The 14,465-nt window shown below is 42.4% G+C and overlaps 1 protein-coding gene across 1 annotated transcript in view; it reads left to right on the top strand.

Annotated features, from left to right (window-relative positions):
• The window catches only part of TIAM1 (TIAM Rac1 associated GEF 1), an 84,664-nt gene extending 70,736 nt beyond the window's left edge, over positions 1-13,928 (top strand). The window contains exons 18-26 of the mRNA XM_084306541.1: positions 1,417-1,525; positions 3,667-3,846; positions 3,977-4,095; positions 5,940-6,048; positions 7,271-7,329; positions 8,299-8,401; positions 9,164-9,251; positions 10,110-10,282; positions 12,213-13,928. Coding sequence (XP_084162667.1) covers positions 1,417-1,525; positions 3,667-3,846; positions 3,977-4,095; positions 5,940-6,048; positions 7,271-7,329; positions 8,299-8,401; positions 9,164-9,251; positions 10,110-10,282; positions 12,213-12,697 — 1,425 coding nt within the window. The 3' untranslated portion in view covers positions 12,698-13,928. The remainder of the gene's footprint in view (positions 1-1,416; positions 1,526-3,666; positions 3,847-3,976; positions 4,096-5,939; positions 6,049-7,270; positions 7,330-8,298; positions 8,402-9,163; positions 9,252-10,109; positions 10,283-12,212) is intronic.
• Positions 13,929-14,465: the final 537 nt, after the last annotated feature.

Here is a 14,465-nt window from a genome sequence, read left to right as displayed (position 1 = left end):
TGGCACAGGTTGCCCAGAGAAGCTGTGGATGCCCCATACCTGGAGGTGTTGGAGGTATTCAAGGCCAGGTTGGATGAGACCCTGGGCAGCCTGATCTAGTGGGTGGCATCTCTGCCCATGGCAGGGGGTTGGAATTGGATGATCTTTAAGGTCCCTTCCAACCCAAGCCATTCTGTGATTCTATGATGTGTATGATGTGTATTTTCCATATATATATATATATATGCATACACATATGAAATTGTGGAAGTGGAAATTGTTTTATGCTTTCTGTAGTTATGTACTGAATTTATGGCAAGTAGCTAATACAGCACTTAGTCTTTGGGGAATTTTACCCATGCTTTGACAACTCACCTTGGCAGAGGACAGGATGTCTTGATGAATAATAATAATTCCATTGGGATTGCTCTTCAGCTAACGTATAGCCCTGGAAGAACTACTGAAAGAAGTTTGTGTGTGTGCATGCAATTTTTGCCATCAGGTGTTCATTTAAAATCAGCATCAGTCCTGAGTGCTGCTGTCCTAACTAGAATACCGCTTTTGTTTTGTAGGACACATGCCCGTAATGGGGAATGCAAATACATTTTTTTAGTGGTAGAAGCCTCTGTAATCACTGCTTGGACCTTTAAGAGAAAAATTGTTAAAAATTCCTCCTTATGGAGAGAAAGAATTGTGCTCTGAGTACTGCTACTTTTACCTCTTTACATAAAATGTGTACCAACTTCATTTTCACTTCTGTCCTATGGGCATAGTCTGAAAGCAGCATGCAAAACGGGACTTTGGGGCTTGGTTTCATTTCTGTAGTTTGTTTTCTTCAGCCAACTATAGGCCAGCTGCCTATATGTTATCACATTCCCTCCCATGCCACTCTCTTATTCCTTAGAGGGTAGTGGAGCCAAAGACAGAGTCATCTGAGGGAAGGATTGTGTTTGGCCCATAACACAAACTCCTTTTCAGCAGGGTAGGGGACTTGCTGTGTTTGTGCAGGGGGATGCTCGTCTTGCTTGCACTTCCTCAATGTCTGATCCACTGCAAAGTTGGATACATCCAGTCCTTCCTATGGCCATTATTTAAACAAGAAGGTTTTAAGCTCAGGCATTTAAATACAGTTGTGGGGCTGTGAACCTAGCTCCCTGTTAGGTGATGCGCCTTCAGATCAGCCTGACTGGGGACATTGCTAATTATGTAAACAACATAGGCTGTATCAAGGTTGGATTCAGGCGCCAAGGCTGGTCCTGTTTTCTGCTAGGTAGTGTGAAAATATTCTAAAAAGGCAGTGTCTGTCATTTGAAAGCTAAATGGAAACGCTCCATCTCACTCATGCATCTCTACTATTCCCCTATGCTTCTACCCTATTATAGAGGTTGGAGGAAAAAAACATTCTATGCTTTTTCTTTCTTTCTTTTTTAATCCTAGAAAGTGTTATTTTCCTTGGGTGGATCCTTCCTCTACTACGCTGACCGTTTCAAGCTGTACAGTGCCTTCTGTGCCAGCCACACAAAAGTCCCAAAAGTACTGGTGAAAGGTAAGAGTGGTGTGCTGGTCAAACAGACCACAAAGAGTTGTGGCAGCAACACATTGGTTTGGGCTATTTTAAGCTGCTATGTGGATGATGAAATGTGTCTACTGTACACCAGAGACCACATGGAGAGATTTGTGCTTGAGGAGTGGGGGCACGTGTGCCTGGCTGCTCTCTAGGAGTCCTTGCAGTTTTGAGGAATTAAGTCTGTCTGTCCTGACAGGCTCACAGATTGCTCTGTGCCATGGATGTTCTTAGACCACCACTGATGTAATGATACCCAACTAACTCATTACAACAGGTGGCTAACGTTGCATGCAGTTTTTCCTCCACTCTTATTTATTCTCCCCCAACACATCCAGTTTCTCTTCAGTCATGTGGGGGATGAAAAGTCTTCATAAACAGGCAATGTGGCCTGCACTAATGGGTCACTATGCATTTTGGAACCAGAAGTGGTGATGACCTCTGGTTCCTCTTAGGGAACGTGCAGTGAATCCATGCTTGTCATAATCCCATTGAAGCTCCAGCAAATGTGGTTGAATGCTGACAGCTGCTAGGAAAAGACGAGCCTTGGAGACTGTTTTATGGAAGCTGTCTAAATGTTTTAACTTCGCCGTGCTCTTTCCCCTCTCTTCCTCTTCTTGCTTTCGATCCAATTTGCCTGAGAAGTTTACAAGTACAAATTCCTAGCAGAGCTTGGCTTGCTGAATTGGAGATGAATGAACTGTGGTTTGGCATATAAGTGCTTGCCAGCCCCCTTGCCTTGGAGTGATGGTTTTTGTCCCATAAAACTGTTAATCTCTTAGAGCTAGCGCTGCTTCATGCAATTCATTTCTGGCTGAGATGTAACATAAACAGATGGTTCCATTTGTAGGAGCTCTGCCATTAAGGGGGGAGATATCCAGACATCTGGATGTCTGTCAATACGAAGGGTTTTGTGGGTTGTTGCTTGGGTTGTTCGTTTTTTGCTGTGCAACTTCTTTCATATCTTCTTGTAAACTTTCATTTACTATGCTGCAAAGAATAGTTGGCAGCTCTGTGGAATACATGAATTAATGATTTGTTGCTAGTTACGTTCATGCTTCCTTTTGGCATCCGTTTCACCTTAATGTTAAGGGCATAGACTAGGTAGTTCTAGTGATTTTTTTTTTAATTGCTGACTATTTTTATAAATGAAAAATGGTTGAGCTTGAATTATGAGACAAACAGAACTTCATATTTGATTCCAGAAATCTAAATCTCCTTTAAAACCTGAGAGTGTGTTTTAAGTGTAATTTAGTGTCCTCAGCTGAGGTGCAGGTGACTTTTTGGATTTGAAATTGAAGTTGCCTTATTAGGGTGGGTGACTGCGTGAGGGATGAAGCAAAAAAAAAAAAAAAAAAAAAAAAAAAAACAGAAAACCACCCAACCTGAGCAGGGAATGTGGCTCCCATTAAATAAGTTGTGGGGAATTATTTCTGCACTGAATAACTTGTATGTCTAATACTGCTACCTTATCCATGCTCCCCTCCCTGTACAAATGTATGTTCTAGTAGAAGGAGCAACAGGGGAAATAGTATTTCTAGAAATGCAGTAACAGTACAGTAAAAATGATGATAGCAATCAGGTACCCAGTCTGCCTGCACTATCAACATAAGATGTATAAATTTCCTGCCTCCTTAGTAGCTCTTGATTTATTTGTTGTTGTTCACTACTGCATTTTAAAGTTTAATGATATTTAAAAAACAAACAAACACAAAACCCAGACTTGCCAATATTATGGGTATACCTGTCAGACTAGATTCATGATTACTGTGACTTATTACAAATATCCAACGGAGCCTTTTCTTTAAGGAAGCAGGTGATAGAAAGAATTTGTGCTTCTCTAAAATAGTTACAGGGCCAGAAATACCATGGATAGTGAAATCAAAAACTGTGTATTTTGGTACAGTGTGTAGGTGCTTGATTTTAAAACCTAAGTAGAATCTCTGTGGTAAAGTGTCAGGAGCACAAAACCTGAAGTGCAGAAATCCAGTAATGTGGATCTGATAAATCTGCAGTTCCTTGCAAAATGTCTGGATAAACTAATTTAAAGCTGGAAAAATCACTTTATTGGGGCAGCTGTTATTATTTCCAGTTTACCCAATTGCTTCATGTTAATCTCCTAGCCAAGACGGACACTGCTTTCAAGGCATTTTTGGATGCTCAGAACCCCAGACGGCAGCACTCCTCCACACTAGAGTCTTACCTCATCAAACCCATCCAGCGGATACTGAAATACCCTCTCCTGCTGAAGGAGCTCTTTGCTCTGACGGATGTAGACAGTGAAGAACATTATCACCTTGATGGTAAGGACCTAAATTACATTCCTCTTCTCTGTTTAAACTTCCCTGTTTAAATTCTGAGCCTTTCTCCTACCCTTCTTCTCAGAGGTTTAAAAATAGCTTTTTTCTTTTCCTTGTTCTCTCTCTCTTCTAGTGGCCATAAAAACAATGAACAAAGTTGCCAGCCACATTAATGAAATGCAGAAAATCCATGAGGAATATGGGGCGGTGTTTGACCAACTCATAGCAGAACAAACGGGGGAAAAAAAGGAGGTAACATGATCAAATTTAGAAGACATAGGCTGATATTTTGGTGTCTGTATCATGAATGTTAAATTTTATCAAATGCTTATGTTTCCTGTTGTGTCATTTCAGTAGGTCCTGCTGCAAACAGGTAAATCCCAATCCAATTCAAAAACTGCTTCTCCATGTACAGTTCAGTGAGTGGGACCGATGTAAAGAAGTGGGTTAATTCTCTTAGAAAGTTGTGCTTTGCTGGGCTGGGATTCTGACCATGTAGTTTACTTTTTTGTCTGTCTTGACTCTCCTCATTCCACACAATCTCACCCCAACAATCTGAGTGGTCTGATGTGCTGAGGCGAGTCTGTACTTAAGTCTTTAGTCACTTTAAAGATATCAAAGTGTGAGATCCAGTGTGTGAGAAACTACTGTTCCTGTTTTAGAAAGTGTTAGCAGACCTGGTATGTGACAGAGCCCTGGGCTTTGGTCTAGCTCTCACAGAGCACATACTGAAACATGTGAAGGCTGAATGTGGGCTCAGCCTTTGGTGACCATCTCAGAAACCTGTGGAAGATGTCTTGAAAACTCAAACTGAGACCTGGACTCCCCATTTTCTGATTTAAAATGTAGGTTTTCGGTCCATCAGTGAAGTGAAGGAGAGTGGTGGGCAGTAATGGGCAAGGTCAGGGGAGACTTGAAGGAAGATGGGGAGATGTGCTGAAGAGCTGATGTGAGCAGTGATATGGGTGAATGCTGGAGAGACATGACCATAGGAAGTAATGGTTGTGGGCTTTTGCCAACAATTGGGATGAAGATCAAGCCTAAGAGTCACTGGGTAAATACAGGACACAGAGGGGACTGGGATTGAGTGGTCTGGTCTTGGAGAGGTTTTGGGGGTGTGTCTTGGGCACCATCTTCTTTGGGGAGAAGCAGATGGAGCAGATGGGGCAGAGATCAGGTGCCCTTGCCAAACCTTTGCTGATGCTGGCAAGAAGGATTGGAGAAAGCATGTAAGAACTTCTGTTGGCAGAGCAGTTGTCGCCTCTCCCAAATGAGCACCAAGGCACAACAAACATATCTTAGTGTTTGCTCTTGTTATCAGGGAGAGTTCAGATTGTTCTGCTGGTGCTCTCTGTGCTATCCTTTTGCAAAAGGCAGACTTCACAGAGAGAAGTGGGGGAGAAATTGTGTAAGATGGCCCCTAGACTGGGGATAGCCCTTGAATTGTCACTTTCAGGCGATCAGACGTCAACGAGAAAGATCTGGTTGCTGCAGTGACATTAGTATGCATTTCCCAACAGTCATTCTGAACTTGTTTATTAGTCCATTTCTAGCAATATGTCTTCCTCAGGTGAAAATCTGGGGAAAATCAAGAACTATGGCAACTGCTGGGGGGGAGGAAGCTGCTGTGACTGCTTCACCTGGTGCTGTCTTTGAACTATACCCCAAATTGTGTGTGTGTGATGGGGATATGCTTAAATGTTTGAACAAAATAGCAAGAAACTTGTGAAGGAGAAGATGGACAAAGGAGCAGAAAAACATAAGGAAAACATCCAGTGTGGCTTTTCTGCTCCTTTGTGTGTTTTTTTTTTTTTTTTTTTTTTTTGCAAGCCCTGACTTATAAAATTGTGAGAGCTAGGCTCTCTGTCTGTCTTCTCCCAATCTATGCCAACCAATTAAAGATTTACGTGCATCTAATGCCAACTGTCAGAGTCTGTTTGCACATACATGCAGTCATCTGGTTGAATATCTTATTCCAAAAATTTACTTGTGTTGTTTGTTTATTTAAGAATCAAGTCCAGGAAAGTTTTCTAGAACTGAAGAAAACTTTGAACTGAAACACATTCTGTCTTTGTGCATGTGTTTGTGATTGGCAGGTTGCAGACCTTTCTATGGGGGACTTGCTCTTGCATAATACCGTGATATGGCTTAATCCTCCGGCTTCGCTAGGGAAATGGAAGAAGGAACCTGAGCTGGCAGCATTTGGTTTGTATCCTAGTAATTTCATTTCAGATGATTAAAAGACTGTATAATGTGCCTTAGCAGATATTTGTTGAAGGTAGCTGAGCATTGCCTTCTGCAGGGTTGGGTGGAACTTAAAACTGTGTTTGTCCCTGTAATGGTCAAATTCTGTTCTGTGTTGATGTAAATCTGGTGAATAATTTGGAGATGACTGCTCTAATAGTGAAAGAGTTTCTTAAACTCATATCCAAGGCTATAAATTGAGAGCTATGCAGAAAGGTATTCGTTGTATCTGGGAAGATACATTTCAGTAGTCTGATGCATACCATGTAACTCTGCTTCACATCCTGTTGGACAAGCTTGAAGAGGCTCTGCCTCTTCTTTCCGTGCCTTTTGCCAAAAAGAACCTGAGCATCTAAATTTTGGTGGTCTTAAAGCTAGGCCAGGACTCCCAGAGAGTCCTGGAGTGATCTGTCTTCCTCCAAGAACTGTATCTTGGGTGGCCAAAAGAGAAATTGAAACTGTTATTGGCATAGATTTCAAGGTCTTTCCACTGTATCAAACCGTGGTTCTTTGGAAAGGTATATGAGCACTTACACTTTCAAATCATGCATTTGTTACTTTCAGACTGAAGTCAAGTTAAGCAGTGTGTGTGTAGTCCAAAATAAAGTGTCTGTGCAATTCAATTCTAAAACAAGGGGTGTGTTTGAGGCCTGACAAAAGAGAACACAAAGAAAAACAGTCTTGAAAGACAAATTCTAACTCCATGTGGATGTTACATGATAATAGAGAATCAAATTGCACCTCTGTCTACAAGTGTTGTTCACTTCTTAATTCAGTATAGACCACTGTTCCCCACCTGGGGGTGGTTCAGATTTCAAATTCTGCCTATGTGTGGTCTCACCTGATGACTGGCAGCATGTAGTGGGATGCTGCTCGTTAGTCTGAGGTGGACTTATCCAGGCAGATTACTTTTGTTTAATTATCTTTTAATAGAACTGCTGGATTTTGAACAGTTGTTCAGATAACTGGCAACTCTTAGGTTACTTCAAGTCATTTGAAACTTGTGTTTGCATGCTGAAAGCTGTTGAGCTTAGTTTTTTTGATAGGATTACTCCTGCCTTCCCTCCCTGGCTCAGCTGAGAGTTGTCTGAGGAGTTGAAAGGTCTGTGAGCTTGGGTGTGTAGGAGACCCATTCCCAACCTTATTGACTACATGGCTTTTGTTTTTTAACTTTCTTCTCCAGTGTTCAAAACAGCTGTGGTCCTTGTGTACAAGGATGGTTCCAAACAGAAGAAGAAACTTGTAAGTTGTGTTAACTATTTCTGTGATGCTGTGTACATTTGTAGTTCAGTGATCAAGATCTACTTTCCCTAAAGCTGTGGTGTGAGAGCGTGCTTTTGCTTATGTGGTCCTTGTCCCCTGCCACACAACCGAGGATTTGAGTAATTCTGAGTGGCCTGCTATTCAGTGCTTTGCAAGTGTTCGTTTAGTTTATCCTTTGCTCTCTGCTGGACTATCCATGTTGCCTGCAACATCCATTTTATGCCGTGGAGTAGACTTTGATGAAACAAGGTACCACCTTGAGCATGTCTCTTCCATTTGGCTCTTCAACCAGTGCTAATGAATCAAACATGAGAGCTGTCTGTTGGCTTTCTTAGTGACGCACAATGTCTTTGCTTCAGTTCTGGCTATTAGTATCTCCAAGTATAACATACAACTAAGCAAGTGCTGGCTGCTTTCAGCTGAACTAGGTATGCCTACATTCTGTGGATCAGTGGATCCTACTAGAATCTAGAATTTAGAAGTTAAAGCTAAGCTTGACAGTGAACACATGACTTTCTACAACAGGGAACACAGTTTATAGTATTACAGGAAACACTTTGGTTCCCACACATGGCACAAACCAAAAGCATTATTTGAAATACTCATCTTTTAAGGTTAACTGGACATAAAATAAGCTTGGAGTGACCAAAGCAAAACACATGCATGTTCATAAGTATGTGTGCAGTTGAAGGTGAGAATGCAGGATTAGTTGCAAACAAAATTTTGAAGGCATTGATAGTTGATTGGTCTAATGGTTGCTTTTGTCTGGAATTTAGCAAGATCTTCATAGACAGGCATTTCAGTGCTGCTGGTTACTGAGATGTTGTAGTGAGAAAAGAATTGCAACAGGTCTCTAGCTGGACACTTTTAGTGCAAAGCAATGGAGACCTTGGTGTCTGAATATCCTAAGGTATCTGATTTCTTAAGGGTATTTTGAAATTCTTCCAGGGAGGATCACATAGAGCTTCAATTTATGAAGACTGGGATCCGTTCCGCTTTCGCCACATGATACCTTTGGAAGCACTGCAGGTTCGAGCATTGGCAAGTGCAGGTAATGTTCCAGCTGCATGAATTTGGCAGTCTTTTTAATGTTTGTTTTGGGGACGTTTGCTGATCAGTGTTTGTCCTTAGTACGTGTGTATGCAGCTTTGGGGACCCGAGAAAGGAATCTAATAGCTCTGGACAGAAAAGAAGGGGGCAGAAGCTCCAATTCTGTATCTCTGCCATGTCAGTACTTCTTTGAAGGCAGTCAAGGTCCTGGAAAAACAGGACGACGTAGTTGCTGACTCTGGTTTGTTTCGTTCCTCTTCTCAAGTCCTGAAGGATATCTTGCAGCTGTGAGAAAATGGGGCTAGTGAATTCTTGTGGTAGATGGCTTCATGTGAAGGTTATTGTTTAAAACTTCGATATTTCTAACATATGTTCCTGTTCTTTTGCATAAGTGAAAGTGGAAAGAACATAGGGTGTAGCTGCCTGTAGAAGTTATGCCTGTAAAATGTGACAATACTATATGAAATATCCAAAGAGCTGTTCCCCTTCCCCCGCCCCCCCCCCCCCATCCCCCCCCCATATTTTATAGGCCTGAGTTACTGAATACAAAGTTCTACTAGATTTTGGCCAGTTCAGGTGTTTGTTCTTTCCTTAGCCACTTCCCCACTGCTGTCTTTCATCCATAAGTTAATAATATTTGCAGTGTATAATTTGTTGTCTCAGACAGTCTTAAACCATTTTTTTAGGGTAATGGAATAAATATTGTAACTGAGGTTTATGATGAGAACCTGATGTATGAAATGCAGTTTACTTTTCATTCCAGATGCAGAGACCAATTCTGTATGTGAGATTGTCCATGTTAAATCTGAGTCTGAAGGCAGGCCAGAAAGAACGTTTCACCTTTGCTGTAGGTAAGTGTGTTTCCAAACTTTCTAGTGGCAGCTGCATCTCTGCATCTCAGCTTGCCTATGTCATTTGTTTAAGGCAGTCTGGGAACAGCTGGTGGGGGAAGTGAGCAGAGGGTGTTAGAACCTCGTTTCTGGCAGGCAGAGCTTCATAAAGTCCTAATGATAAAGGCATAGATGTGATCAGCCTTGCACTTGTATGGAAATGTCCTTATTACAACTTTTCTTTGACAGATTTACACCCAACTAAACTCCAGCATTATGCTAGGTAGATATTTGCATGTCTTGTTCAGCTGACCTTCCATGCCAACAAGTTCCAACCCCTGTTCTTAGGGCATTACCACTTTATTAAATGAATTTTGTCTGTCAGTGTCACGGTGTTTGCCCTGACGTGTTTTAGGCTTCAAATCAGAACTTGGTATGCAAGGTTGCCGGGGTCCCACGGAACTGATATCAAGCCAGTTCCCACTACTAGGTAGTAAAGATTTGCAGGGCTACGTCTTGGTGTGTGATTATGGAAGACAAACTGAGATCGAATTAGTCACTATAGGTCAGTTTGATGTTTATTGGAGAAAGCAAAGTTTGTGGTTAGTATTGGAAGGAAAAGGAAGGCTCAAGGAGTGAATGGTTAAATGTTTTGTTAACATACAGAGTATTTATTTCCTTGGATGTCCATTGCAATTACTATAGATTTAGCTTTGCCTTGAAAATACTGATTTAAATTGAGTCTTCTCTGGGGAAATGTATGCCAGTCAGTCTTCATTTTTAAATTACAGTACTGATTATTATTTATCTTATTTACAGTGAGCTTTCAGCAGTTTGCAAGAGATAACTCTGCCTCTTGTGTTTTCCCCTGTTTTTCAGTTCACCAGAACACAGGAAGGACTTTCTGAAGGCAGTGCATTCGATTCTGCGGGATAAACACAGAAGACAGCTTCTTAAAACCGAAAGTTTGCCCTCATCCCAGCAATATGTCCCTTTTGGTGGAAAAAGATTGTGTGCTCTAAAAGGTGCAAGGCCAGCCATGAACAGGGCAGGTACTGTAGGGCTACAGACTTTCAAGATCCCAGTAACCCCAGCACCATTGTAAGACGTGGTGGTATCTGATACTTGTGTATTAGGATTGGCATTCTCTCTTGTGTATGTAAAAACTGCTGTTTTTCCATGCTTCACCTCCTCGAGAGCCTTAAATTGCCTCTGTTTACCTTGCTTTGCACTCAAGGTTCAGCTTCAGAGAAGTCCTTCTGGCATGGAAGGAAGAAACAGGATTTCTGTCAATACCAATTGGCTGTGCACTTTAATCTGGAAATGGGTTTCAGCTGAACAAAACAGAAGCCCGCTGCATATTTCTTAAACAAAAGCATGTACAGAGTTTTCAAGCTAACCCTAGCACTTTTAACTAAAATTCACTTGGGGGAGCTGATTTTTCTTGTGCGTGATGTGGTTTGGAGAGACAGCTTTGTATGTCCTCCATTTTTAGCCTTTTCAGCTCTATTGCTAGAGGGCACGTGCTTGTACTTCTCACACTTTGAGAGGCGTGCACTTGATGCTTTATTTTTGTAATGGTCTGTCCTAAACCATGGATTTTCCTCTTTGGTTGACTTCAGGCAAAAGCAATGAGAAAATCCCAGGGAAAAGCAGGTTTCACTTTCAGAATACTAGATGATGGAGGGAAGAAACACTTGATTCCAACTGGAAAATACACAGCACTGCTGCGTGTTTTGTTCCGGTCTGTTTTTTTCTGCTCATTAGATCCAGCAATGTAGACAACCAGGCTTTCTGTTCCTCTTCTGTAATAGGCTGCCCAGACCAATAACATTTGCAGCACGGCTTCTGACTTGAGGTGATGCCTCAGAGCCTCAAGATCAGCCTCAGAGGCACTTAAAACATTAAGTAAGAAGATTCGGAGGACCAAAATGCATCCTGTTTTACCACAGTGCTTCTTCAATCAGCCTGTGGGGTTGATGTGTAGATGCCAAAACTTATTTTAGTTTGGCTTGGCAGTGCATTTGCATGATGAATTCTGCTGCAATTAAAATCCTCAGACTTTTCCCTATAGTTGAGACTTGCAACTGTTGAACTTGATGCATGTTTTGAGGGTCAGGGATATTAAAGTGTAACCCTTTACCCTCAAGCTGCTAGAGTTCAATGAATAAAAACTGCAAGTGCTAAGGTGCTGATTAGTGGAGGGAGACAAACTGTAACCTTGGAGTTCACCTGCTTGTGATGGAGCTACCTGTGTGCGCAAATAAAGTGCTGGAACGCCTGCAGGTCCTTTGGCTGCAGGATTCATCCCCTGCTTTGTCTCATAAGCCTCTCATGAAAATGTTCCAACACAGAAGATGTGAATTTGCTAATTGGGCCAGTTGCAAAAGCTAGCAGACCAGCTGATGCTGCATAAGGAACTTCTGAAAGGTTTCTTTGGTTTTCTTGTTTTTTCCTCTCTAGTAAGGAGAAAGTGTGGAAGGGAGTAGCAGAACCTGGATAGAAAACTTTCCCATAAAGCAACAATGCCAGCACCTTCAGTACCGAGGTAGCTACTTGGAAGCCTAAAATGTTGTTCTTAGCCAAGACAAAGCAATTTGCCGTATCGACGTGTAAGGCTAGTTGAGTTTTGCTGTGTACTGACAGCAGGGAGCTGCTTCTGAGAAGCTGAGCTGAACAGATGCACTTTGTGCTGGCTGGCTGCCTACCGCTTAGGAGGAACAGTAATTGTGGGCCATTAGCCCAACTGTGGATCTGAGTAGCAGAAACTCCTTTTTCAGCTGGAGAGAGACCTGTGCCGAGGAGCTGAGTGAAGTATGACTTGCCTGCAGGGAGGATGCTGAATGACTAGGTCATTCTTGGGAGTCTGCCCTGGTTTGTGCCTAGCGGTGTTAAATAAAGGGCCCTTGGAAGACTAACTTTTTAAAGGGAGTTGTACCGTGTGTAAAAAGCCTCTGGGGTTTTATCTTTGTGTGTGCACAGTGTCAGCCCCAAGCAAGTCTCTTGGGAGGAGGAGGCGGCGGCTGGCCCGAAACAGGTTTACCATTGACTCAGATGCCGTCTTCGCGAGCAGCCCCGAAAAAGAGCCCCAGCAGCCCACGCACAGTGGGGACACTGACCGCTGGGTAGAGGAACAGTTTGACCTTGCTCAGTATGAGGAGCAGGAGGACATCAAGGAAACGGACATCCTCAGCGATGACGATGAGTACTGCGAGGCCGTGAGAGGCGCCGTGGCCGACCGAGAGCTCCGGGAGCGGCTGCAGGCGGCCTCCATCACGAGCAGCCAGCCGTGCCGGGGAGACCGCGCGCGCCCGGCCATGGACACGCACGCCTCCAGGATGACCCAGCTGAAGAAGCAAGCGGCCTTGACCGGCATCAACGGCGACGTGGAGGGCCACGGCGAGGAGGTCATCTGGGTCAGGCGCGAAGACTTTGTTCCCAGCAGGAAACTCAACACGGAGCTCTAAACCGGTCCCCCTTCCCCGCCTGGATGCGTAGGTCTCCCCGTCCTGCCCGCCCTCCCGCCCGCCCCCGGCACACCGCCAAGAGCCGGTCCCCGTAGATTGCACACTTGCACACACCATTTCGGCAGCTGAATTGGTCCAAAGCCATGCGGCCACACTCTAGGCAACTGTAAACCGCTCAAAACTTGGAACGGAGTAAGCTTAAGGTCCTGTCTTACGTTACCAAGGGCTTTCACACACTTTTATTTATTCTAACATAATCAGGGGCTGAAATTAAGTGTGGGGAGAACGTCATCACTGGAAAACAAATTACTCTGGATGTCTTAACCTACGTGCAGCAACCTAGCTTATCCAATAGCACAACAAAAGAAAAAGGGTTTTCTAACCGTAAAGCGTCAACCGTAGGTTCATCTCCTTAATGAGGAAACTGCCTTTTTAACCTGTACAGTTGCAGTATTCTTACTACTTTTCCCTCTTTAAATGTAAGAGAATATACATGTATTTTAGGGATGTGTGAGGAAAGGTTTGGGATTTATGTTGTGTTAAGTCCTCTTGGTCTGTGGCTGGTCTAATTTAATGTCAATGTTGGAAGCTCTAGTTTTGCATAATGTTATAAAGATGCCAAACTCTCTTAAGAGACCCGAATTTAACACTTGAAGAAATATTTTTTTGTATTTTACCTGAGATGCAGGGGCACAAAGGGATAAGAATTTTACAGTGTTAGCTTAGCTCCACGTCTAGGATACGAGGCTAGCTTTTTGCAGAGGGTTAGGAAAGGTGGTTTTTATATTAAAATATGAACTGGAAACTCTTATTTAGGTATAACTTTCTTCAGGAAAAGGATTACTGTATATGTTTGAGACTGGAGTTTAGTTAGATAATAAAAAGAATAAAATGGCATGTAGTGGAGCAAACTGATCTATGGTGTAACCTCGCTGGAGCTAGTGCAGCAACATCATGGATTCGTTTGGTCTGCTTTCTCTGACACAGTTTGGGCATAGGGGACAGGGAATTCATGGCCAAAAAACTGACCTCATCCACTCTCCTGCTGTGGGTGAAACTAGTGTATTTTCGTTCCTTTATAAAAGCTTTTCCACTGCAATAGAATATGAGTAAGTTCTAAACAAGCAAACCTCTTTAGCATTTTAAATCTTTTATTTAAACATCTAAAACAGGGTAAATGTGACTAAAAAGGTTTTTAAGTAACTTCCAAATACAAAACACAAAATAGCACTTTTTTTTTTTTTTTTTTTTTTTTAAGATTTATATAGCTTTTCCCATTTCAGTTTCACCTATGGAAAAAAAAAAAAAGGAAGATTATATGAAGTTTTCTTTTTTTGGTATCTATTGATGTTTGACACATTGGTAGGTACTTTGAAAACCTGAAATTTTATAATAGCTTTAGGATTATATTTTATAAAATCCACTCTGACTATATTTTAAAACATAATGAAAACTATTCCCCCCAAAATCCATCACTGTCTTTGTGTCCCAGCTAGCATTCCTGCCTTGCCCCCCACCCCCTTCTGGTTTCTGGTGCACTATACTTGTTCTTACGATAGCTTTCTCTCTTTAACTTTTTGCTATCCTCTCATTTCTTTTCGTAAAAAGCTTTAGAAAGGTTTCTATACCCTTTGTATTATCACGCCATTGTTTTATATCACCCACCTGTCAGTTGTGTCCCAGCATACTAGAAAAGCAGAGGTTTTAGCTGTCCTGTGCTGTACCCAGCGGAATACAGTCAGTTCTGGAATACTGGAAGGCTGGTACT

This window comes from Netta rufina, assembly GCF_964035555.1.
Source record: "Netta rufina genome assembly, chromosome: 1".
NCBI classification, from domain to species: domain Eukaryota; kingdom Metazoa; phylum Chordata; class Aves; order Anseriformes; family Anatidae; genus Netta; species Netta rufina.
This window is presented reverse-complemented; position numbering and strand designations above follow the sequence as displayed.